Here is a 26,048-nt window from a genome sequence, read left to right as displayed (position 1 = left end):
AATAGTGGGGAACACAGAAATGTCAGAGATACCAAATCAGTATATTGCCTCAGTTTTCACAGTGGAGGGCATTAATACCATCCCAATAATAACAGGTAATGCAGAGGTAATAGAACATACAGTACACAAGGAGATCATTCGGCCCATCGAGTCTGCACCAACCCACTTAAACCCTCATTTCCACCCTATCCCTGTAACCCAATAACCCCTCCTAACCTTTTTTGGTCACTAAGGGCAATTTATCATGGCCAATCCACCTAACCTGCACATCTTTGGACTGTGGGAGGAAACCGGAGCATCCGGAGGAATCCCACACAGACACAGGGAGAACGTGCAAACTCCGCACAGACAGTGTCCCAGCGGGGAATCGAACCTGGGACCCTGGCTCTGTGAAGCCACAGTGATAGCCACTTGTGCTACCGTGCTGCCCAAAGGAGGAAAGGAGGAACTTGGAATAATCCTCATCAATAGGGAAAAAGTACTGAGCAAACACCTCCGCAGGGCTTGATGGCCTATATCCTAGGGTCTTCAAGGAAGCGGCAGCAGAAATAGTGGATCCATTGGCTATAATATTCCAAAATTCCCGGGATGAATGAAAGGTTCCAGTGGATTGGAAAATAAAAATGCTAATGTAAGCCCTTATTCAAAAAGGGAGGGAGGCAGAATGTAGAAAATTACAGACCAGTTGGTTCAATAACTGTTGTTGGGAAATTGTTACAATCCATTATTAAGGAAGTACTATCAGGACATTTGGAAAGTCAGAACTTAATCCATCAGAGTCAGCATGGTTTTTTTTTTGTAAGGGCCACGAAGAATCCAGCACGAGTTTAAAGGATACAAAGTAATAACATTTATTTACTATAACATATATACATAACAGTAGCAGTAACTTCCCTTGCTACATACTCCCTCCCTGCTGGTTCCTGAACTGGCCAGCTTTATTTATACTCGGAGTTTACTAATGGTTTCTCCGCCCCCCCTCATTGGGGAAGCTCATACTCCCACAGGATTGTGGGATAGCCATTAGTCCCCAGCCAATGGTAAGTAGGCAGGTTATAACAGTTTTATAGAAGGGTAAATAGTATTTGGCTAATTTGCCGGTGTCTGGAGTTCTTCGAAGCTGTAACAAGCCAAGTGGATAATGGGGATGCTGTAGATGTAGTATATCTAGACTTCCGGAAGGCGTTTGATGAGGTGCCACACAGAAGATTAATACACAAGGTTAGATCACATTGGGTTAGGGGTCATTTGTTAATTTGGTTAGTGGATTGGCTAACGGACAGAAGGCAGAGAGTCGGGATAAATGGGTCTTTTTCAGGGTGGCAAGATGTAACCAGTGGGGTGCCACAGGGTTCGTTCCTCAGGCCCCAACTCTTTACAATCTAGATTAATGACTTGGATAGAGGGTACTACAGCCAGGTTTGCAGATGATGCAAAAATAGGTGGGTTAGTGAGTTGCAATAAAGAAATATGACATTTACAAATGGATATGAATAGGTTGGGTGAGTGGGCCAAAATTTGGCAAATGGAGTTTAACGCGTGAGGTCATCCATTTTGATCAGAAAAATGGAAAGGCAACTTATAATTTAAATGGGGAGGGACTTCAGAGTGCTTCAATGCAGAGGGATCTGGGCGTCCTTGTGCATCAATCACAGAAAACTAGCAAGCAGGTACAGCAGCTAATAAGGAAGGCAAATGGAATTTTGGCATTTATTGCTAAAGGAATAGAATATAAAAGCAGGGAAGTGTGGCTGCAACTGTACAGGATATTGCTGAGACCCCACCTGGAGTACTGTACAGTTTGCATCCCCTTACTTTTTTTTTAGAAATGTATATATCCAATTCGTTTTTTTCCAATTAAGGGGCAATTTAGCGTGGCCAATCCGCCTACCCTGCACATCTTTGGGTTGTGGGGGCGAAACCCACGCAACACAGGGAGAATGTGCAAACTGCACATGGACAGTGACCCAGAGCCGGGATCGAACCTGGGACCTCGGCGCCGTGAGGCCGCAGTGCTAACCACTACACCACCATGCCGCTCTTTGGTCCCCTTACTTGAGGAGGGATGTAGTTGCATTGGGAGGCAGTTCAGAGGAGGTTCACTAGATTGATTCCAGAGGTGAGGGGTTTGTCGTATGAAGAGAGATTGAGCAGTTTAGGCCGACACTCTCTCGAGTTTAGAAGAATGAGGGGGAGATCAAGTTGAGGTGGAGCAGATGCTTCCTCTTGTGGGGCAATCCAGAACGAGAGGTCATAGTTTTCGGATAAGGGGTAGCAGATTTAAACTGAGGAGAAGAAATTACTTCTCTCAAAGTGTCGGGAATCTGTGGAATTCGCTACCCCGGAGTGCGGTGGATTCCGGGACTGTGAGTAAATTTAAGAAGGAGATGGACAGATGTTTAAAATCAGTAAAGGGTTGAAGGGTTACGGAGAACGGTCAGGAGTTGAGGCCAAGAGGAAATCAGCCACGATCGTATTGAATGGCAGAGCAAGCGCAAGTGGCTGAACTGCTGACTCCTGCCCCTCGTTCTTGTCTTCTTCCATCTTGAGACGCTCTCTCGCGTCTTCTCTCCTTACCAGAATCAGCAGCACCCTGGCAACTCTGTTGCCAGGGTGGTAAGGTTCTCCGGGCTGGAGGGCACCTATTGACCCATCAGCCTCAGGAGCCCGTCCACCGTTCTAATTGGACGGTAAGCAAGCTCCCTGGCACTATTGGCCTTCCCTTCAACAATCACACCGAGGATCTGATGCCGACACTCTGAGGGATCAGGACTCGGACGTTCTCCTGATGCCAAGGCCCCAACCCCAGCTGAAATCTGGCTTGCTTTGAATGGAGAAGAAATGCAGGAAAATGTCACTCCATAAACCCGGGGACTAGAGGCTGATTAAAGGGTTGATTAAAGGTTCACGTTAGATTCTTTGTCAGCCAGTGGAAACATTATTGATGGTGCAATTTCTAAGCATTACACCCAAGGATTTATTTATAAATTGTACTAGCTCAAGCGAGTGGTGAGATGCAAGGGTTGATTTTTGACTATTGTAATAGACGCCTCCAGGGGATTGCTTAAAAGATGTACTGCTTCTAATTTATTTTTCATGCAATTTGATCTCCAGACCGCCACTGACCTATTTTAACAAAAATAATGTCTTGGCTTCCTCCGTGTAACTGGTTTTGTCTTTTCTCCAGATGCTCCCAAGTTAATGCTGCTCTGTGGAGCCGATGTGGTTGAGTCTTTCAGCATTCCAAACCTGTGGAAGAAGGAAGACATTGAAGAGATTGTGGGAAGATTTGGTGTGGTGTGTATCAGCCGACTTGGAAGTAGTGTCGAAAAATGTATTTACGAGTCTGACATCATCTGGAAGTTCAGGACAAATGTCCACCTTGTGACGGAATGGATCACCAATGACATCTCGGCCACAAAGGTTCGGCGAGCTTTGAGAAGGGGGCAGAGCGTTAAATACGTGATACCTGACTCAGTCACTGAATACATTCAAAAGCATAGTTTGTATGATCCATGTAGTGAAGACAAAAACGCTAACGTTATTTTAGCGCCTTTTCAACGTTATGCAAAATGATCAAGTAGTTCACTGCGTTAGACTGAAGCAGATTCTCTCGTCAGCTGTTCACCCACATTATCCTCAATACAGTTCCTTATGGGGTTGATATATTTGGCAGTATGATATCCCTCCATTGCCCTCAGCACCGATATCAGGCTCCAAGGACGAGTGTTTGTCCAAACAATGAGTCTTAAGGCAAGTCCTAAAAATGAATGCTCTACATTGCCTCTGGAGCAGGGATTGTTCTATGTCCAACGAAGGTCTTTCCCAAATTATGTGCCTCAGGACCTTTTGTAGGAAAGGACTTTTTATTGCCCTGTAATTGGTTCACTGACTGACTGTTACATTAGGCTTTTTTAAATTTTGGAATCTCCTAAATTGGAGCCATTTGCAAGCTTCTACATGTAACTCGCTTCCTTCAAGTCAGTGATAGATCCGATGAGAAGCTCAACCACAGTACACATCCCTGAAAAAGTTCACTTCTTACTATTACTTTAATCCATACACTCCACCTCCCAACCAATTACCAACCCATTTCCCATGATTTCCTCTGATTTTGAGCACTTTCGGTTTTGCTAATGATCTCCCCAACATTATCGTCCAGGGTAGGAACTTGGTCAACAAGACCCCCATCTCCCTGATGTGAGGATTCACTGAGGGGCTTGCTCTCTGCATGTTTCTCGCTCGCTGAACTCAGTCATTTGGAGCATAACTGATGAATTATAGACTAAATTCAGGACGGAGCCTTGCGCACCACCACATATCCAGCCCTGCGTAAGGTGGGTTTGTCTGGATCTCAGTGGTGAAAGAGAATTGGGTGCTGGACTATCCCAGTGCGCTCTCACTTGTGAAACCTGGGAAAAGGTGTTGTGGTCTCCAAATTGAAGGCAACACAACGATTTGTTCTGGTTTACTCTTCTCCCCACCATGAGGCAAAAGAGTGAATCTCTTTTGGTTACTAAGCTGCCTGAGAAACTGAAGGTAGAGTGCACCCAACATGTAATAATTAGCATTTTAGATGTCCTATTTGAAACATTATTGGAATGGAGATTTGCATAAAACATGTTTGAGATAAAGGCTGCTTAGCAACAATCTAAAGAAGTGTGACACTTTTTTAGGGTGTTGTCTGTAGGGATTGCAACTCCCCATCTGGGCACTGCCAATTAAGCTTGGAGCTTGCTTCTGATAAAGCCAGCTGATGAGCTGGATAGAATGCTGTGGAGGTGTCAGAGAGCGTTGCCATTGAGAAGTTCAGCTACACAGAAGAGAGGAGCCTCCGTGGGAAAGACTAGCGCCACTTTCAACTTTTAATGTCATGGGGGAACTAGCCAAGAGCCTGTCCGCTGGTTGCCAAGCAACATGCACGAGGAAGATGGCCCAGAGAGTCACCTGACAAAATGTAATCTGTAATATTGGCAAGTTTGTTGGCTGGTGTGTGGGCCGGACTTGCAACTTGTGCGACTCTGAATAAAGAAAACAATATTGGTGAATTTTTGGGTTTTAGCAAAGAAGGCCTACAACCTTGTACAAGTCTTATTTGGAGTTTATAAATAAAATAAAGAAATGTAAATGAATGGTCATTTGGTGGTATAGACCTTGAGTATTGCTGAAAAAAGACACATGTTGTTAAAGCTTTTCATCTTTGACTCATCAGGACAATTTGCTAGAGTGCCAAATTGTAATGGGAACAACAGTTTATACTGCATGAAAAGAGAGTGCTGATTGGTTTGCAAGTGGACTCTGGCAGTTGCGTTGCCATGGAGAATGCACCAATTAGCCTCTAACTTAGAAGCAGCATGAAGCAGCTAGCTTCACCTGTTGCTCGAATTTTGAACCCTTCCAAGATAATCCGGGGTAAATTAACCATTTTTCTGAACCAGGATATATGGCGTTGCAGATCAGATCTGTGTAGCCATTATCTTACAGGAGGCATTGATGAACTCTTATTTCAGCATCAAGCTTGCATGTTTTGCAAATGGCTCTGGCCCTGTTTACCAAGTTGCCGATAAGGCCAGTCTTCTAGTGCATGGAACTGTTGGAATCCCAATGTGTTCAGTGACCAGAGAAGGCCAGTCTTCTAGTGCATGGAACTGTTGGAATCCCAATGTATTCAGTGACCAGAGAAGGTAGGCTTGTGATAGGTGGTCATAGAGAACCCACTGGCAAATTTCTCAACTGGCACATCGGGGAAAGGGAGCTTGTTTCACTGTTTCATTTTGAAAGTGAATTTGAGTGCAAGGTGGAGCCCATTAAGGCATGTAAGGAAATTCTGATTCTTACATTCAGCTGTGGATTACAATGCAGATGACGCTACATGTTGGTAATAATGCAAAGGGTTAGGAGATTAGGTGTCATTCCATTGAAGATGCATTTCCCGTGTAACCCAGCAAAGATGTTTGCGGGAGCGGGATCTATTTGGGTATGTACAGTATCATTAAAAACTGAACTTAATTGCTGAGTTCTTCATAGGTTCAATGAATACTGATTTGCACGTCTCGATCGCCACGGTATCGTGACATGGTGAAAATGTCTATGGCCTCCTTGTGTGGTACATTGGCGAATGGGTTAGCAATGTTAAATGAGCGAATGCCGCATGGCATTGCTATCAATATGCAAGGCCTGTATGGTCTTTGTAAATGTGGAGGAATCCTTCACTGCAGGTGGAAAATCTGTTCCTACTCAGTACCAGAAATGTCAATGGACAGTGATCACGAGATTCAACCTTGGCTGATTTTAGTTAATACATTAATACAAATGTTGGATTATTTTGTACCAACGCATGTATGCATTGTCCCGAGATTTACTTTTGGTACATTAGTCAATTGGTAGCCAGCAGCACAAGTTATTCACTGAAATGACTGTAAACATGCTCCAATGGCAAGGCCATATTAACATTTTTGAAGCAATGAACGAAACGGAATAGAGTCGGTGAACAGAGAAAGGGATTTGAACAAGAGAGTATTGAAAACCCCACAAGATCTTGAACATTCTTGGGAGGAGCCGGCTTATGGATGAGATATTAAACCAAAGGCCATTCAATTTGGAGGATTTGGAAATTCCAAGCCAGCATTAAAAATAACTGCAGGGGATAAAAACGCAGCAGCCTCGCCAGCCATCTCGGGAGTGTGAAACCGAGATAACAGATCGATCAGAACTTTTTATCAGTTCTGACTAAAGGCAATTGCCCTGAATCATTAACTCTGCTTCTCTCTCTGCAGCGCTGCTGAGACTTTCCAGCACTTCCTGTTTTTATTGCAGATTTCCAGCACCTGCAGTATTTTGCTTTTGGATTAAGGAATAGCAGGGTCTTGGTCAACATTCCTTGCTTAACTAGCATCACCAAAAGCAGTTTAGACGGTTCTTTATTATTTATGGGATATCGATGCACACACAACAGCTGTGTGCACTGGTTTATAGGGCAACAGTCACTCTCCACTTTGAATCAATCCATTGGTTGTAAAGTTCTTTTCATCATTTGCATGTTTTCTTCCCATAGCTAAAGAAAGCAGAATTCAAACTGAGCATAACGACAAAATAATAAAATAAATTCCCAATACTCTAGTGCAGTGTTCTTCCAACCTTTCTTCAGGGGACCCATTTTTACTAACCGGCCAGCCTTCGGGACCCATGTTGGCCGACCTTTGCAATCCATACCGGCCGACCTTTGCGACCCACGTCGGCCGACCTTGGCGACCCACGTCAGCCGACCTTGGCGACCCACGCCGTACCGGCCGACCTTCGTGACCCACGCCGTACCGGTCGACCTTGGCGACCCACGCCGTACCGGCCGACCTTTGCGACCCACGTCGGCCGACCTTGGCGACCCACGCCGTACCGGCCGACCTTGGCGACCCACGCCGTACCGGCCGACCTTCGTGACCCACGCCGTACCGGCCGACCTTCGTGACCCACGCCGTACCGGTCGACCTTGGCGACCCACGCCATACCGGCCGACCTTTGCGACCCACGTCGGCCGACCTTGGCGACCCACGCCGTACCGGCCGACCTTGGCGACCCACGCCGTACCGGCCGACCTTCGTGACCCACGCCGTACCGGCCGACCTTCGTGACCCACGCCGTACCGGTCGACCTTGGCGACCCACGCCATACCGGCCGACCTTTGCGACCCACGTCGGCCGACCTTGGCGACCCACGCTGTACCGGCCGACCTTGGCGACCCACGCCGTACCGGCCGACCTTCGTGACCCACGCCGTACCGGTCGACCTTCGTGACCCACGCCGTACCGGTCGACCTTCGTGACCCACGCCGTACCGGTCGACCTTTGTGAACCACGCCGTACCGGTCGACCTTTGTGACCCACACCGTACCGGCCGACCTTTGCGACCCACGTGTACCGGCCGACCTGCGGGACCCATGCTGGCCGACATTCACGACCCAACATTAATCCCCAACCAACATGACTGAAAGAGATGATTTGGTCATTGTTTGTGGGAGTCTGTGTGCTCATATTGACTGCTGCGTGTCCTAACAGCGGGGACTACACTGCAAAAGTACTTACTCGGTTGTAAAGCACTTTGGGAACATCCTGAGTTCATGAAAGGTGCTACATAAATGCAAATTGACACAGTCCCAGGATGAGCTCGCAGGGAAAGACCACTCGATCTATCAGGACTCTGTTAAAATTCGGGGCCTAAGCGGGGGACGCCCTGCCGAGGCCCCACTTAATCCCTTTCCTGCACTGAGGAGCTCCACTTGCCGGAACTCCTCAGCAGAAAGACGTTGGGGGTGTGTGGTGGGGGGGGGGGGGAAAGAGTGAGTTGGCATCCCACAATCAATTAAAATTTCTTGTCTTGTCTGTTCAATAAGCTTACAGGAAAAACCGACCCAACGAGCAGTTACAAAGCATAAACACCCACAATGCATATCAAAGTGTTTCGTTATTAGAATGCATGTTAGGAACGTGGTTCTGCGCATGCGTACCGATGAGCGGGCACGCTTGCGCAGTGCGCCTGCATGTTTTTATGGTCACAGCCGTCATTGTTAAAAGCCGGCTGCTGCGGCTGTTGCGCGGCAATTTGCGAAATCGCGAGCTCCGCGACGGACGGCTCCGCGACCCTCCCACGGGTCACCACCCCGACTTTGAAAATGCCTGCTCTAGTGATTACTGACTCCATCGGAAAAGAATTGGATCAGATATTGAGACAGGAAGAGTCGGTGATGAGCTAAGGGCCTCCATACAACAAAGTGTGGATCTGGATTATCATTGCCAGCTGAATGGGCCTAATCCTTTTCTTGTATCTCTGTGATCCTGAAATTAGTTGCTAGCGCATGCAGTCCAATACCTGATTGCCCAAACCTGTGGCAATCAGGTCACCATATTCGCCATATGACACAATATATGCAAAGGATGGGATGTATCCGGTAGCAACCTCCCAGCGATGGACTGACATTTACGGACAGGACTAAAAGTGTGTAATGGTGTACTGCACTGACAACAGCTCTGCTAAAGAATATGGTTAGTGACAGTAACTAATCTCCACACAGCATCCAGCTGTGGCGTAGTCGGTAAAATATTTCACCATGTTTTCTTTCAATGGGGGGCCCCTTCACCACAAACCTTAATGGGGCGGCAGTTCTCTTTAATGTTGAAGATTGTTTATCCTGAAATAAACAAATGCAGAAATTTGTGCTTACTTTGACATATCATTCGAGTAGTTGAATGATATAACAGCCCAATGAGGAGCATGAATGTGTGAGCGTACTGGAGCACACTGTGCTGATCCGTGAATGCTGAACATAGTGATCCAGCTGATCCAGCCACGTAAATACCATGGCTGCATCAACTGGTCTGAGTCTCAGAATTCTGGAACAAAAAAGTCACCACCTGACTTCCACCAAACATCCTCCCCCCACCTCCCCAAAACTCCACCATCTACAAGGCACAAGTCAGGAGTGTGATGGAATACTCTCCACTTGCCTGGATGAGTGCAGCTCCAACACCACTCAAGAAGCTCGACACCATCCAGGACAAAGCAGCCCGCTTGATTGCTCCCCCTTCCACAAACATTCAATTCCTCCACCACCATCGAACAGTGACAGCCGTGTGTATCATCTACAAGATGTACCGCAATAACTCACCAACACCTTCCTCAGACAACACCTTCCAAAGCCATGACCACTACCACCTAGAAGGACAAGAGCAGCAGATACCTGGGAACCCCACCACCTGGAGGTTCCTATCCGAGTCACCCACCATCCCGACTTGAAAATGTATCGCCGTTCCTTCACTGTCGCTGGGTCAAAATCCTGGTACTCCCTCCCTAACAGCACTGTGGGTGTACCTACACCTTAGGGATTTCAGCGGTTCAAGAAGGTGGCGCACCATCGTCTGAAGAGCAACTAATAATAATAATCTTTATTATTGTCACAAGTAGTCTTGCATTAACACTGCAAGGAAGTTACTGTGAAAAGCCCCTAGTCGCCACATTCCGGCGCCTGTTCGGGTACACTGAGGGGGAATTCAGAATGTCCAATTCACCTAACAAGCACATCTTTTGGAACTTGTGGGAGGGAACCGGAGCTCCCGGAGGAAACCCGCGCACACACAGGCAGATCGTGCAGACTCCGCACAGAGAGTGACCCAAGCCAGGAATCGAACCCGGGTCCCTGGTGCTGTGAAGCAACAGTGCTAACCACTGTGGTACCGTAGCACCCCCCAAGAGATGGGTAATAAATACTGGTCTAACCAGCGACGCCCATTAATGATATATTTTTTAATGTGATGCAATTCTTTTCACTTGCCGAGATGCATGCAGCTCCAACAATACTCAAGAAGCTCCACACCATCCATGAAAAAGACACCATTTAATTTCCAACACATTTCAAGTGTATGCGTGTTAGCCTTCCAGAATTTCAGGGCCTATTATCATAAAGTCAGGCAGACCAGTCTCCACAGCGGTCAGATGTTTGCACTGCTCCTGTAACCATTTCTATACATTAATAATGTCTTCTGTTCAATTTAATTAATTATTTGAACCAAAGTCTTCCCACAAGTAAACATAAATGCCAGCATTTTGCAAATTATCAATAGTTTAAAGATTTTTAGTTAGGGAGTGTGGTGATCATAGAATCATAGAATTTACAGTGCAGAAGGAGGCCATTTGGCCCATCGAGTCTGCACCGGCTCTTGGAAAGAGCACCCTACCCAAGCCCATACCCCCCCACCCTATCCCCATAACCCAGTAACCCCACCCCAACGGCAATTTTGGACACTAAGGGGCAATTTTTTAGCATGGCCAATCCACCTAACCCGCACATCTTTGGACTGTGGGAGGAAACCGGAGCACCCGGAGGAAACCCACGCACACACGGGGAGGATGTGCAGACTCCGCACCGACAGCGACCCAAGCCGGGAATTGAACCTGGAGCTGTGAAGCAATTGTGCTAACCACTATGCTACCGTGCTGCATCACTGTAAATACACAGGGGGTTAATGCAAATACACTAAGACTAGATAAACACTAGAGGGAGCACCAGAGACATGACACACAGACATTCAACCAATAGGTCAGTAAGATAGGGCACAACCAATGGGCAGTCAAGATACACACAGAGGTGACACTACCACAAGGGGGCTACCCATATAAAAGGACACAGCACACATGATCTTCCTCTTTCCAGTGAAGACACATAGTGAGTACAGACAGGGTTGATTGAAACACATCACACCCACCACGTGGATTGCAGCAGACTGGTTAGTTAGTCTGAGTAGCTATAGCAGGATTAACAGGAGAGTCGAATCCAAGTAGGATAATTGTTAATAGTTTAATAAACGTGTTAAAGCTATCTCCAAGTCTGAACCTTCCTTTGTCAGAGTGTACATCAAGGAAGCAGCTTATGCTACATCAAGAGCGTAACAAAACAGGGAGTAGAGCCTAAAACTGGAAACTTTGAACAAAATAGCCTTGGTGTCGTTATTAAAGGAAGGATGTTGGAATCAGTTCAGAGAAGGTTTATTAGGTTATTACCTGGAATAGGAGGGTTTATTATGAGGACAGATTGGACAGGCTAGGCTTGTATCTGCTGGAGTTTAGAAGAGTAAGAGGTGATTTCATCGAAACCTTTAAGATCCTGAGGGGTATGGACAGGGTGGATGTGGAGAGGATGTTTCCTCTTGTCGAAGAATCTGGAACTAGGAGTCACTGTTTAAAAATAAGGGGTCGCCCATTTGAGACGGAGAGGAGGAGAATTTCTTTCCCTCAGAGGGGGAAGAGTCTCTGGAACTCTCTACCTCAAAAGGCAGTGGAAGCAGAGTATTTGAATATTGTTAAGGCAGGGCTGGATAGATAATTGATTAACAAGAGGGTGAAAGGTTATCGGGACTAGGCGGGATTGTGGGGTTGAGATTACAATCAGATCAGCCAGGATCTTATTGAATGGGGGAGCAGGCTCCTCCTGCTCCTAATTGATATATTCCTCTGTAAGAGACTGAGATAGTCATGTTTATGCTGTCAGGAGGATTTTGAACGTAAACCTCAGCCTGTCCTTCCGAAAGGACATTGACCTTTAAGGCTTGCCTGGAAACGAACTAAACCTGTCACAATGTAGAACTTAATTACAATGGGAGCCAGTCCTTTGACATTAATCCCTGACATTCATGACTCAGCATTTTGAATTGTTGTTAATCAGCAGGTCTGCAGACGTATGCCATTTGCAGGACACAGTGAGCTCAGCGGGAATGAGTAGACCCAAATGCATATTTACTCAATCAGTGCTAATTACTGAGGATTCCTGAAAACCTAATGTTCGATAATTCTCCAGCCAATGAGTTCTTGAGTGGGTAGGATAGGAATACCAGGGGTGAAATTGCTCCCTGCCTGTCGCCCAAAACAGACAATAATGGGCAGCGCGGTAGCACAGTGGTTAGCACTTTGGCTTCACAGCGCCAGGGTCCCAGGTTCGATTCCCGGCTTGGGTCACTGTCTGTGCGGAGTCTATACGTTCTCCCCGTGTCTGTGTGGGTTTCCTCCGGGTGCTCCGGTTTCCTCCCACAAGTCCCGAAAGACGTGCTGTTAGGTGAATTGGACATTCTGAATTCTCACTCAGTGTACCCGAACAGGCGCCGGTGTGTGGCGACTAGGGGCTTTTCACAGCAACATCATTGCCGGGCCATTCAGATTGCCGTTTATCCGCAAGCCTATTTGTGACAATAAAGATTATTTTTTCAAAATTCGAATGAATCAGCACCGGTTTACTCACTGCCTCACTTCCCCTTTCCTGCTTATTCATTAATTGTTCATCTTGACCTCCCGCCAAAGATCCATTTCACCCCCATGTTTACCTTTTAAATTCATACCATGAGGGTTGTATCCTTTATCTATTCTATGGCCAGGGTTTTACGGTCTCCCCTGCCTGGTGGGATATTCTGGTCCGGTAAACGGCAATCTGAATGGCCCGGCACACCCACTGCGAGGAGACAGGCTGTGGCGGGGCTGGACATGCTGCCCTGTGAGTCTGACCGCTTCAGTACGAGTGAGGGCTAACAGGTGTAAACCTGTCAGCTGTTGTTGGAATCCAGGCTTTCATATTTCTCCACCGAACTGATTTTTGCAAAGTTCCTCTATTTTGTCCAATATTTGGCCTGGCACAGTCTCCATCTGCAGTGCGGCATTCTCCGGCGGCCGACACCGTAATCGGGAAAAGCGATTGGGCGGAGAATCGGGCGAGAGGTGGAAATCGTGTCCAGCGCCAGGCGCCTGACAGAATGCGACGCTCCGGTGCCTCGACAGCGGCGTCTACTCGCTCTCCTCCTTGCGCACAGTAAACGGCGCTGACATATCGTCCAAGGCCCTGGCCCGGTATTCTCCGGGGACCCCGCGATGCTCCGCCTCCGACAGGTTGAATTACTGACGGCGAGTTTCACTTGTTGCTTTTAAAAATGGGAAACAGGCGTCCTGGCTGCTGAGGGAGAGAAGGGGGGGGGGGGGGCACGCAGATGCACGACCTGGGCCTCTGCCCCTGGAGGCAGGGGAATATGCAGGGGCAATGCAGGCCGGGGCCACTGTGTAGCCCATTGGCTCTGTTTGGGCATGGCGGTCATCACCATGCTAACATTTTTGCCTTTCATTCCCTGTAGCCAATGGCTATCGGAATCCAGACAGGAATGGTTGCCTTCATCCTGGCTGCTGTGGGGGATGCACTGAGGCTGTACGAGCAGGAGCTGCAAGGGGAGGAACCGGCACCAGAGGAGTCTGCCCCAGGGGAACAGGGGGCAGCTGGTGAGGAGGGCGAGCCGGCCGTCCAACAGGCCGAGGAAGAGGTGGGAAGGAGGTGCCGCATCAGACCTCGTGTGTACCGGGAGTGCCGGTCATTCGAGGACCCGCTGGACTGGGCATGGTGTCGAAGGCCCCGGCTGAGCAGGAGGACATAATCTGGCACTGCGGGGGTATGGCGGAGGACACCCGCTCCCAGTGGTCATCAAGGTGACAGTGGCCCTAAACCTTTACGTCACAGGGCCCTTCCAGGCACCGACTGGGGACCTGACCAGAATATCACAGAGCTCAGTGAACAGATGCACCCGCGCAGTCACAGAGGCCTCATATGCCCGGTCGGCATAATACATTAAATTCAATGTGGACTGAGCCCACCAGGATGCCCGGGCAGTGGGGTTCACCATCATTGCCGAGATGCCATGGATCCAGGGGGTGATCAATGGGAGGCATGTTCCCCTACGGTCACCTGCAGATGACAGGCAGCTCTACACAAACCGAAAGAGGTTCCACTCCATGAACGTGCAGCTGGTATGTGACCACGAGATGCACATCATACACGTCTGCACCTGATGCCCAGGCAGTGTGCATGACACCTTCATCCTGGCACACTCGACAGTTCTTAACACCTTCGAGGCGCTCCCCCGGGGGATGGGTTGGCTCCTGGGTGACAGGGGTTACCTGCTGTGGCTGTGGCTGATGACGCCTATCCAGAGGCCACAGACCGACGCGGAGACCCGCTGCAACGACGCCCATGCAGCGACCAGGGGCGCGATCGAGCGGTGTTTCGGCAACCCGAAGCTTCAGGTGCCTGGACCGGTCTGGAGGGGCCCTCCAGTATAGCATTAGATGGTCTCCTACATCATGGTGGCCTGCTGTAACCTTCACAACATTGGGCAGCAGAGGGGTGACTTGCTGGAGGAGGTGGATGAACACCAGGCCCCGTCTGACGAGGACGATGCAGGGGAGGGTGCATGGCACTCTAATCGCCTCCAGATTCACCGACGAGGGGGCCTGGCCAACGGCACAGATTGCCCTGGTACATTGCAGCCTGTCACAGGGCAGCCCAGTCCTGGGCCTCGGCCACCGTCCTCACAGAGTGTCCCAGGCCTTGAACATCCTGACCCATGGACGATAACTTTTCCCCAAGGCCTCTACCATGGACGGCACCCGTGCGGTGTTGTACTGGGTGGCACACATGGTCAACACCACCTCCTGCTCCCGCACGCGGTTGGACTCCTCCACCTGCAGGGGCTGAATGCTCGCCGACAACCCCTCATGTAGTCACTGGCTCTGTGACTGTGTCTCCACAATCAATGGGCTGGTCCGTTCCAGAAGCCCGAAATCCGACTGGACGACAGCTAGTCCTTGAGGTCGGGCCGCCGTCTGACCGTCCACCCACTCGGGGTTCCCACGTCCACCTGATGTACCGCAGCACCTTTGTGGTGCGCACACGATAGTGCCCCAGGAGCCTCATCACTAACATTCCCAACCGAGGTGAGTGTCTCTGGGATGGTAGAGGGCGTTGGAGACAGCTGTGCCATCCCCGGACTGGTGCTCCAGAGTGACTCCGGTTGCAGTTCGAGGGCTCTCATCAATGTCCGTTGCCTCTTTGTCGCTGCTACCCGCTTGGGGTTGGGGTTGGGGCGGGGCCACCAGAAGGTTCTTCCCCTTTGCCAGGTGATCCTGCAAGACATGATGCATGATTGGAATGTGCACTGGGGTGGTGGGTGGTGACGTGGGGGTGTTGGGGAAGGTTGTGAGTGGTGACGGGATGGTGGGGAAGGTTGGGAGTGGGGAGTGGGGAAGGTGGTGGGGGATGTGAGGGGTGGTGGGGATGGTGGTTGGGGGTGGTGGGGAATGCAGTGGGTGATGATGAGGTGATGGGGAAGGTTGGGAGTGGTGAGGAGGTGGTGAGGGGGTAGTGTGGGGTTGGTGAGGAGGTGGTGAGGGGGTAGTGAGGGGTTGGTGAGGAGGTGGTGAAGGGGTAGTGTGGGGTTGGTGAGGAGGGGCTGAGGGGGTAGTGTGGGGTTGGTGAGGAGGGGCTGAGGGGGTAGTGAGGAGGTGGTGAGGGGGTAGTGTGGGGTTGGTGAGGAGGGGCTGAGGGGGTAGTGTGCGGTTGGTGAGGAGGGGCTGGGGGGTAGTGAGGGGTAGGTGAGGAGGTGGTGAGGGGGTAGTGTGGGGTTGGTGAGGAGGGGCTAAGGGGGTAGTGTGGGGTTGGTGAGGAGGGGCTGAGGGGGTAGTGAGGGGTTGGTGAGGAGGTGGCGAGGGGGTAGTGTGGGGTTGGTGAGGAGGTGATGAGGGAGTAGTGGGTTGGTGAGGAGGGGCTGAGGGGGTAGTGTGGGGTTGGTGAGGAGGTGATGAGGGGGTAGTGTGGGGTTGGTGAGGAGGTGGTGAGGGGGTAGTGTGGGGTTGGTGAGGAGGGGCTGAGGGGGTAGTGTGGGGTTGGTGAGGAGGTGATGAGGGGGTAGTGTGGGGTTGGTGAGGAGGTGGTGAGGGGGTAGTGTGGGGTTGGTGAGGAGGAGCTGAGAGGTTAGTGTGGGGTTGGTGAGGAGGTGGTGAGGGGGGAGTGTGGGGTTGGTGAGGAGGTGATGAGGGAGTAGTGGGTTGGTGAGGAGGGGCTGAGGGGGTAGTGTGGGGTTGGTGAGGAGGTGATGAGGGGGTAGTGTGGGGTTGGCGAGGAGGGGCTGAGGGGGTAGTGTGGGGTTGGTGAGAATGTGGTGAGGGGGTAGAGTGGGGTTGGTGAGGAGGTGGTGAGGGGGTAGTGTGGGGTTGATGAGGACGTGGTGGGGGGGGGAGTGTGGGGTTGGTGAGGAGGGGCTGAGGGGTAGTGTGGGGTTGATGAGGAGGTGGTGGGGGGGGTGTGGGGTTGATGAGGATGGTGATGAGGGGGTAGTGTGGGGTTGGTGAGGAGGGGCTGAGGGGAACTGTGGGGTTGGTGAGGAGGTGGTGAGGGGGTAGTGTGGGGTTGGTGAGAATGGTGTTGAGGGGTAGTGTGGGGTTGATGAGGGGTGAGTGTGGGGTTGGTGAGGATGGTGGTGAGGGGGTAGTGTGGGGTTGGTGAGGAGGTGGTGAGGGGGGAGTGGGGTTGATGAGGATGGTGATGAGGGAGGAGTGGGGTTGGTGAGGATGGTGGGGGGGTAGAGTGGGGTTGGTGAGGAGGTGCTGAGGGGGTAGTGTGGGGTTGATGAGGATGGTGATGAGGGGGGAGTGTGGGATTGATGAGGAGGTGGTGAGGGGGGAGTGTGGGGTTGGTGAGGAGGTGCTGAGGGGGAAGTGTGGGGTTGATGAGGATGGTGATGAGGGGGGAGTGTGGGATTGATGAGGAGGTGGTGAGGGGGGAGTGTGGGGTTGGTGAGGAGGGGCTGAGGGGGTAATGTGGGGTTGCTGAGGATGGTGGTGAGGCAATAGTGTGGGGTTGGTGAGGAGGTGGTGAGGGGGTAGTGAGGGGTTGGTGAGGTGATGAGGGGGTAGTGTGGGGTTGGTGAGGAGGTGATATGGGGTTAGAGTGGTGTTGGTGGGGAGGTGGTGAGGGGGTTGTGTGGGGCTGATGAGGATGGTGATGAGGGGGGAGTTTGGGGTTGATGAGGAGGGGCTGAGGGGGGAGTGTGGGGTTGGTGAGGATGGTGATGAGGGGGGAGTGTGGGGTTGGTGAGGATGGTGGTGAGGGGGTAGTGTGGGGTTGGTGAGGAGGGGCTGAGGGGGTAGTGTGGGGTTGATGAGGAGGGGCTGGGGGGTAGTGAGGGGTAGGTGAGGAGGTGGTGAGGGGGTAGTGTGGGGTTGGTGAGGAGGGGCTAAGGGGGTAGTGTGGGGTTGGTGAGGAGGGGCTGAGGGGGTAGTGAGGGGTTGGTGAGGAGGTGGCGAGGGGGTAGTGTGGGGTTGGTGAGGAGGTGATGAGGGAGTAGTGGGTTGGTGAGGAGGGGCTGAGGGGGTAGTGTGGGGTTGGTGAGGAGGTGATGAGGGGGTAGTGTGGGGTTGGTGAGGAGGTGGTGAGGGGGTAGTGTGGGGTTGGTGAGGAGGGGCTGAGGGGGTAGTGTGGGGTTGGTGAGGAGGTGATGAGGGGGTAGTGTGGGGTTGGTGAGGAGGTGGTGAGGGGGTAGTGTGGGGTTGGTGAGGAGGAGCTGAGAGGTTAGTGTGGGGTTGGTGAGGAGGTGGTGAGGGGGGAGTGTGGGGTTGGTGAGGAGGTGATGAGGGAGTAGTGGGTTGGTGAGGAGGGGCTGAGGGGGTAGTGTGGGGTTGGTGAGGAGGTGATGAGGGGGTAGTGTGGGGTTGGCGAGGAGGGGCTGAGGGGGTAGTGTGGGGTTGGTGAGAATGTGGTGAGGGGGTAGAGTGGGGTTGGTGAGGAGGTGGTGAGGGGGTAGTGTGGGGTTGATGAGGACGTGGTGGGGGGGAGTGTGGGGTTGGTGAGGAGGGGCTGAGGGGGTAGTGTGGGGTTGATGAGGAGGTGGTGGGGGGGAGTGTGGGGTTGATGAGGATGGTGATGAGGGGGGGGTGGGGTTGATGAGGACGTGGTGGGGGGGAGTGTGGGGTTGGTGAGGAGGGGCTGAGGGGGTAGTGTGGGGTTGATGAGGAGGTGGTGGGGGGGTGTGTGGGGTTGATGAGGATGGTGATGAGGGGGGAGTGTGGGGTTGATGAGGAGGGGCTGAGGGACTCGTATGGGGTTGAAGAGGATGGTGATGAGGGGGTAGTGTGGGGTTGGTGAGGAGGGGCTGAGGGGAACTGTGGGGTTGGTGAGGAGGTGGTGAGGGGGTAGTGTGGGGTTGATGAGGGGTGAGTGTGGGGTTGGTGAGGATGGTGGTGAGGGGGTAGTGTGGGGTTGGTGAGGAGGTGGTGAGGGGGGAGTGGGGTTGATGAGGATGGTGATGAGGGAGGAGTGGGGTTGGTGAGGATGGTGGGGGGGTAGAGTGGGGTTGGTGAGGAGGTGCTGAGGGGGTAGTGTGGGGTTGATGAGGATGGTGATGAGGGGGGAGTGTGGGATTGATGAGGAGGTGGTGAGGGGGGAGTGTGGGGTTGGTGAGGAGGGGCTGAGGGGGTAATGTGGGGTTGCTGAGGATGGTGGTGAGGCAATAGTGTGGGGTTGGTGAGGAGGTGGTGAGGGGGTAGTGAGGGGTTGGTGAGGTGATGAGGGGGTAGTGTGGGGTTGGTGAGGAGGTGATATGGGGTTAGAGTGGTGTTGGTGGGGAGGTGGTGAGGGGGTTGTGTGGGGCTGATGAGGATGGTGATGAGGGGGGAGTTTGGGGTTGATGAGGAGGGGCTGAGGGGGGAGTGTGGGGTTGGTGAGGATGGTGATGAGGGGGGAGTGTGGGGTTGGTGAGGATGGTGGTGAGGGGGTAGTGTGGGGTTGGTGAGGAGGGGCTGAGGGGGTAGTGTGGGGTTGATGAGGATGGTGATGAGGGGGAGTGTGGAGTTGATGAGGATGGTGATGAGGGGGGAGTGTGGGGTTGATGAGGATGGTGGTGAGGCAATAGTGTGGGGTTGGTGAGGATGGTGATGAGGGGGGAGTGTGGGGTTGATGAGGAGGGGCTGAGGGGGGAGTGTGGGGTTGGTGAGGATGGTGATGAGGGGGGAGTGTGGGGTTGGTGAGGATGGTGGTGAGGGGGAGTGTGGGGTTGATGAGGAGGGGCTGAGGGGGGAGTGTGGGGTTGGTGAGGATGGTGATGAGGGGGGAGTGTGGGGTTGATGAGGATGGTGGTGAGGCAATAGTGTGGGGTTGGTGAGGATGGTGATGAGGGGGGAGTGTGGGGTTGATGAGGAGGGGCTGAGGGGGTAGTGTGGGGTTGGTGAGGAGGTGGTGAGGGGGGAGTGTGGGGTTGGTTTGGTGAGGATGGTGGTGGGGGGGGAGTGTGGGGTTGGTGAGGAGGGGCTGAGGGGGTAGTCTGGGGTTAGTGAGGAGGTTGTGAGGGGGTAGTGTGGGGTAGGTGAGGATGGTGGTGAGGGGAGAATGTTGGGTTGGTGAGGAGGGGCTGAGCGGGTAGTGTGGGGTTGATGAGGATGGTAATGAGGGGGGAGTGTGGGGTTGGTGAGGAGGGGCTGAGGAGGTAGTGTGGGGTTGATGAAGATGGTGATGAGCGGGGAGTGTGGGATTGGTGAGGATGGTGGTGGGGGGGTAGAGTGGTGTTGGTGAGGAGGGGCTGAGGGGGTAGTGTGGAGTTGGTGAGGAGGGGCTGAGGGGGTAGTGTGGGGTTGGTGAGGATGGTGATGAAGGGGGAGTCTGGGGTAGGTGAGGATGGTGGTGGAGGGGTAGTGTGGGGTTGGTGAGGATGGTGGTGAGGGGGGAGTGTGGGGTTGGTGAGGATGGTGGTGAGGGGGTAGTGTGGGGTTGGTGAGGAGGGGCTGAGGGGGGAGTGTGGGGTTGGTGAGGAGGTGGTGGGGGGTAGTGTGGGGTTGGTGAGGATGGTGATGAGGGGGGAGTGTGGGGTTGATGAGGATGGTGGTGAGGCAATAGTGTGGGGTTGGTGAGGATGGTGATGAGGGGGGAGTGTGGGGTTGATGAGGAGGGGCTGAGGGGGTAGTGTGGGGTTGGTGAGGAGGTGGTGAGGGGGGAGTGTGGGGTTGGTTTGGTGAGGATGGTGGTGGGGGGGGAGTGTGGGGTTGGTGAGGAGGGGCTGAGGGGGTAGTCTGGGGTTAGTGAGGAGGTTGTGAGGGGGTAGTGTGGGGTAGGTGAGGATGGTGGTGAGGGGAGAATGTTGGGTTGGTGAGGAGGGGCTGAGCGGGTAGTGTGGGGTTGATGAGGATGGTAATGAGGGGGGAGTGTGGGGTTGGTGAGGAGGGGCTGAGGAGGTAGTGTGGGGTTGATGAAGATGGTGATGAGCGGGGAGTGTGGGATTGGTGAGGATGGTGGTGGGGGGGTAGAGTGGTGTTGGTGAGGAGGGGCTGAGGGGGTAGTGTGGAGTTGGTGAGGAGGGGCTGAGGGGGTAGTGTGGGGTTGGTGAGGATGGTGATGAAGGGGGAGTCTGGGGTAGGTGAGGATGGTGGTGGAGGGGTAGTGTGGGGTTGGTGAGGATGGTGGTGAGGGGGGAGTGTGGGGTTGGTGAGGATGGTGGTGAGGGGGTAGTGTGGGGTTGGTGAGGAGGGGCTGAGGGGGGAGTGTGGGGTTGGTGAGGAGGTGGTGGGGGGGTAGTGTGGGGTTGGTGAGGAGGGGCTGAGGGGGTAGTGTGGGGCTGGTGAGGATGGTGGTGAGGGGGGAGTGTGGGGTTGGTGAGGATGGTGGTGAGGGGGTAGTGTGGGGCTGGTGAGGAGGTGCTGAGGGGGTAGTGTGGGGTTGGTGAGGAGGGGCTGAGGGGGGAGTGTGGGGTTGGTGAGGAGGTGGTGGGGGGGTAGTGTGGGGTTGGTGAGGAGGGGCTGAGGGGGTAGTGTGGGGCTGGTGAGGAGGTGCTGAGGGGGAGTGTGGGGTTGGTGAGGAGGGGCTGAGGGGGTAGTGTGGGGTTGGTGAGGATGGTGGTGAGGGGGGAGTGTGGGGTTGGTGAGGAGGGGCTCAGAGGGTAGTGTGGGGTTGGTGAGGAGGGGCTAAGGGGGTAGTGTGGGGTTGGTGAGGAGGGGCTGAGGGGGGAGTGTGGGGTTGGTGAGGAGGGGCTGAGGGTTAGTGTGAGTTTGGTGAGGATGGTGGTGAGGGGGGTAGGATTGGTGAGGATGGTGGTGAGGGGGGTAGGATTGGTGAGGATGGTGGTGAGGGGGGGTGCCACTTGTGCCATGGGGAAACGCAACTCAGTGGGGTCTCACTTGCTCGCCCGATGCCGACCTCCGGACTGCCCTCTCTCTGGGCCTGCCAACCAGGTGCAGTGCCCCCTGCTCCGCTGCGATGCGGTGCCAGAGGTCTGGCGGTCCCCTCCTGCCTTTTCTCTCTCCTGGTGGTTATGCGCCACCTTCTCCTAGGGCAGGGGGACACAGAAAGTGCACAGTGCCAGGCAGTTGGACGCATACAGTCCAGGAGTGGGCAGCTGGTGGCCTTCATGGCCAGGGCATCCGGCCATGGCGGCCGGTATGAGTGCTGGCATCTAGTGCAGGGTGGGGAGCGCGAACACTGCCGGTGGGTGGGGTATAGTCCAGGCGGGGTTGGGGAGGGTAGGGATACGGGTGTGTGGGATAGGGGTTAGTGCCAGGCACACAGGCCTACTCACCGTGGCCGTCCTGAGGAGGTTGTGCATCCTGCAGTGCCATCCGGTCCTGGTGGTGGGGCCCACGGCGCTCATGGCGTCTGCCACCTGTAACCCAGGCCTGGTGTACGGCGGCAAGTGGCAACCTCCTTCCCACCCCAGGGTGTCCCGCCTCTCCTCCATGGAGTCCAGCAGGGTCTCCAGCTCCCCGTGTACAAACCGGGATGCTACTCTCCGTGCTGCCATCTGTTGGCTGGGATGAGTGTGCGCGGGGAGTGGAGTGATATTGGATTGGATTGGATTGGATTTGTTTATTGTCACGTGTACCGAGGTACAGTGAAAAGTATTTTTCTGCGAGCAGCTCAACAGATCATTAAGTACATGAGAAGAAAAGGGAATAAAAGAAAATACATAATAGGGCAACACGAGGTACACAATGTAACTACATAAGCACTGGCATCGGATGAAACATACAGGGTGTAGTGTTAATGAAATCAGTCCATAAGAGGGTCATTTAGGAGTCTGGTGACAGCGGGGAAGAAGCTGTTTTTGAGTCTGTTCGTGCGTGTTTTCAGACTTCTGTATCTCCTGCCCGATGGAAGAAGTTGGAAGAGTGAGTAAGCCGGGTGGGAGGGATCTGTGATTATACTGCCCGCTTTCCCCAGGCAGCGGGAGGTGTCGATGGAGTCAATGGATGGGAGGCAGGTTCGTGTGATGGACTGGGCGGTGTTCACGACTCTCTGAAGTTTCTTGCGGTCCTGGGCCGAGCAGTTGCCATACCAGGCTGTGATGCAGCCCGATAGGATGCTTTCTATGGTGCATCTGTAAAAGTTGGTAAGAGTCAATGTGGACATGCCGAATTTCCTTAGTTTCCTGAGGAAGTATAGGCGCTGTTGTGCTTTCTTGGTGGTAGCGTCGACGTGGGTGGACCAGGACAGATTTTTGGAGATGTGCACCCCTAGGAATTTGAAACTGCTAACCATCTCCACCTCGGCCCCGTTGATGCTGACAGGGGTGTGTACAGTACTTTGCTTCCTGAAGTCAATTACCAGCTCTTTAGTTTTGCTGGCATTGAGGGAGAGATTGTTGTCGCTACATCACTCCACTAGGTTCTCTATCTTCCTCCTGTATTCGGACTCATCGTTGTTCGAGATCCAGCCCACTGTGGTCGTATCATCAACAAACTTGTAGATGGAGTTGGAACCAAGTTTTGCCACGCAGTCGTGTGTGTACAGGGAGTAGAGTAGGGGGCTAAGTACGCAGCCTTGCGGGGCGCCGGTGTTGAGGACTATTGTGGAGGAGGTGTTGTTGTTCATTCTTACTGATTGTGGTCTGTTGGTCAGAAAGTCGAGGATCCAGTTGCAGAGTGGGGAGCCAAGTCCTAGGTTCTGGAGCTTTGATATGAGCTTGGCTGGGATTATGGTGTTGAAGGTGGAGTTGTAGTCAATAAATAGGAGTCTAATGTAGGAGTCCTTGTTTTCGAGATGCTCTAGGGATGAGTGTAGGGACAGGGAAATGGTGTCTGATGTGGACCGGTTGCAGCGGTATGCGAATTGCAGTGGATCAAGGCGTTCTGGGAGTATGGAGGTGATGCGCTTCATGATCAACCTCTCGAAGCACTTCATTACGACTGAAGTCTGGGCCACTGATCGATAGTCATTGAGGCACGTTGCCTGGTTCTTCTTTGGTACCAGTATGATGGTGGTCTTCTTGAAGCAGGTGGGGATCTCGGAGTGGAGTAGGGACAGGTTAAAGATGTCCGTGAATACCTCTGCCAGCTGGTCCGTGCAGGCTCTGAGTGCACGACCAGGGATCCCGTCTGGGCCCGTCGCCTGCTGAGGGTTCACTTTCAGGAAGGCCAATCTGACTTCGGAAGCTGTGATGGTGGGTATGGGTGAATTATGGGCTGCTGGGGCACACGCCAGCGGATTGTTGGTTACCTGCTCGAACCGGGCATAGAATGCATTGAGTTCATCGGGGAGGGGTGCGCTGCTGCCAGAGATACTGTTCGGCTTCGCTTTGTAGCCCGTTATGTTGTTTAGTCCTTGCCACAACCGCCAAGAGTCTGTCTGTGACTCTAGCTTGGTTTGATATTCTCGCTTGGCATTCCGGATGGCTTTGTGGAGGTCGTACCTGGATTTCTTGTATAGGTCATGGTCGTCTGCCTTGAACGCCTCAGATCTGTCCTTCAGTAGGGAGTCAATCTCGCGATTGAGCCATGGTTTCTGGTTGGGAAACGCACGTACTGCTTTCTTTGGCACGCAGTCATCCACACATTTGCTGATGAAGTCTGTGACGGTGGTGGCATACTCATTTAAGTTGGTCGCTGAGTTCTTAAATATGGACCAGTCCACTGTCTCTAAGCAGTCACGTAGGAGCTCTTCTGTCTCCTCGGACCAGCACTGCACAACCTTCTTAGCTGGATTCTCCCGCTTGAGTTTCTGCTTGTATGCCGGGAGAAGGAGCACCGTCTTATGGTCTGATTTCCCAAAGTGCGGTCGGGGGATGGAACGGTAGGCGCCCTTGATTTTTGAGTAGCAGTGGTCAAGAGTGTTGTCGCCCCTGGTGGGATAGGAGATGTGCTGGTGGAACTTTTGTAGTACACTCTTGAGGTTGGCCTTGTTGAAGTCTCCGGCCACAATGAACAAGGCCTCCGGGTGTTCTGTTTCGTAGTTGTTTATTACTGTGTATAGTTGGTCCAGCGCCTTCCTCACTGCCTGGAGTGGGATGTAGACCGCTGTGATAATGGCTGAAGTGAACTCACGTGGAAGATAATATGGGTGGCACTTCACGGTCAAATATTCCAGGTCCGGGGAGCAGTAGGTCGCCAGGGTCGCCACATCCAAGCACCAGGAGGAGTTGATGAGGAGGCAAACCCCTCCACCCTTTGCTTTGCCTGATGATGCCGTGCGGTCCGCCCGGTGAATTACGAAGCCTTCAGGTTGTATGGCACAGTCCGGTGAGGCAGGGGTGAGCCATGTCTCTGTGAAACAGAGCACACAGCAGTCTCTTACTTCCCTTTGAGAGGTAAGTCTGGCGTTAAGTTCACCCAGCTTGTTTTCGATCGCTTGGACGTTTGCCAGGAGTATGCTGGGGAGAGGGGTCTTGAAACCGCGTTGCTTCAGTCTAACCTGCAGACCGCCGCGTTTCCCTCGCTTCCTCGTTTGGCGGCTGCGGCTGGATGATCCTGGGATCCGATGGCCGACGTCAGCTCTTGTGGAAGGTAGGTGGTTGCGTCTGGCGGGGTCCCGGGCGCTGGTTGAGGTAGAGGCGTTGCTAGGGGGGGCATGTTTGCGATCTGGATCGGTCCCGCCGTTCTGCGGGCGCGGGAATACCTTGCAGCGCGTTCGGGTCCTCGCGCGGGTTCTCCGCCGTTTCGGGGGTCCTGGGTCGTGGGCAGGGGCATCCTGAGGCAGGTTGGGCTGGGTCCCGTGGTCTGTTCCCTCCCTGGGCACTCCTGGGGTCGGATCTTGAAGTAGGCCCGGTCGAGCCTCCACGTGGATATGTGACTGCAGCTTGTCAGCCTCTGAAGTGTCAATCCCGACCCTGGCGAATCTGACACCACTTGTCATTAGAACCAATCGTGTTCCACGTGGTGTCGGTGCAAGCCCATTAATGGTTACTGAATTGCTCCAGGACCGGCGCCAATTTTGCTGTCTTGGAAATCCACCGATTCTGTACCGGGGTCAACAAGTCTCTGAAACAGGGAATCCCGTCCATAAAGCTTTATAAAGCAAATTAATTTAGAGAAAACAAACCTCAGTTTAACTTTCATACAATAGTTGCAACAATTAGCCCATTCAATTGAGAGACAGACGGTTTGTTGGATTGGTTACGGTAATGTTTAGCTGGTATCTTCCTGGGAGATGAATGAACCCATTAACTGAATTGGCTTAGCCCCAATCACTTTCGGGAAAGTATTTCTCAACATCAGTTCAGAATGGACAGTCTTTCATGAGCCCTTGAAGCAAATAGAATTGCCACAGCTGTGGGGGATAGAATGGGTGAACGGAGCTGGCTAGGTTGCTCTTCAGAGAGCTGGCATGGGCACCGATGGGCTGAATGGCCTCCATCAGTGCTGTAATGGGTCAATGTTAATCAGACAAAAGAATCGTCATGGATGGTGGTAAAAGGAAATGAACCAAAAGATGAGAAATATTAAGTTAA

The 26,048-nt window shown here is 52.8% G+C and overlaps 1 protein-coding gene across 1 annotated transcript in view; it reads left to right on the top strand.

The window, feature by feature from the left end:
* Positions 1 to 26,048, top strand: part of nmnat1 (nicotinamide nucleotide adenylyltransferase 1) — a 68,275-nt gene that overhangs the window by 18,950 nt on the left and 23,277 nt on the right. The window contains exons 5-6 of the mRNA XM_072477724.1: positions 3,188 to 3,575; positions 5,439 to 5,684. Of these exons, the coding sequence (XP_072333825.1) occupies positions 3,188 to 3,575; positions 5,439 to 5,684 (634 nt within the window). The remainder of the gene's footprint in view (positions 1 to 3,187; positions 3,576 to 5,438; positions 5,685 to 26,048) is intronic.

This window comes from Scyliorhinus torazame, chromosome 16, assembly GCF_047496885.1.
Source record: "Scyliorhinus torazame isolate Kashiwa2021f chromosome 16, sScyTor2.1, whole genome shotgun sequence".
NCBI lineage: Eukaryota > Metazoa > Chordata > Chondrichthyes > Carcharhiniformes > Scyliorhinidae > Scyliorhinus > Scyliorhinus torazame.
Note: the sequence above shows the minus strand (reverse complement) of the source record. Positions and strands in the feature narration are given on the sequence as shown.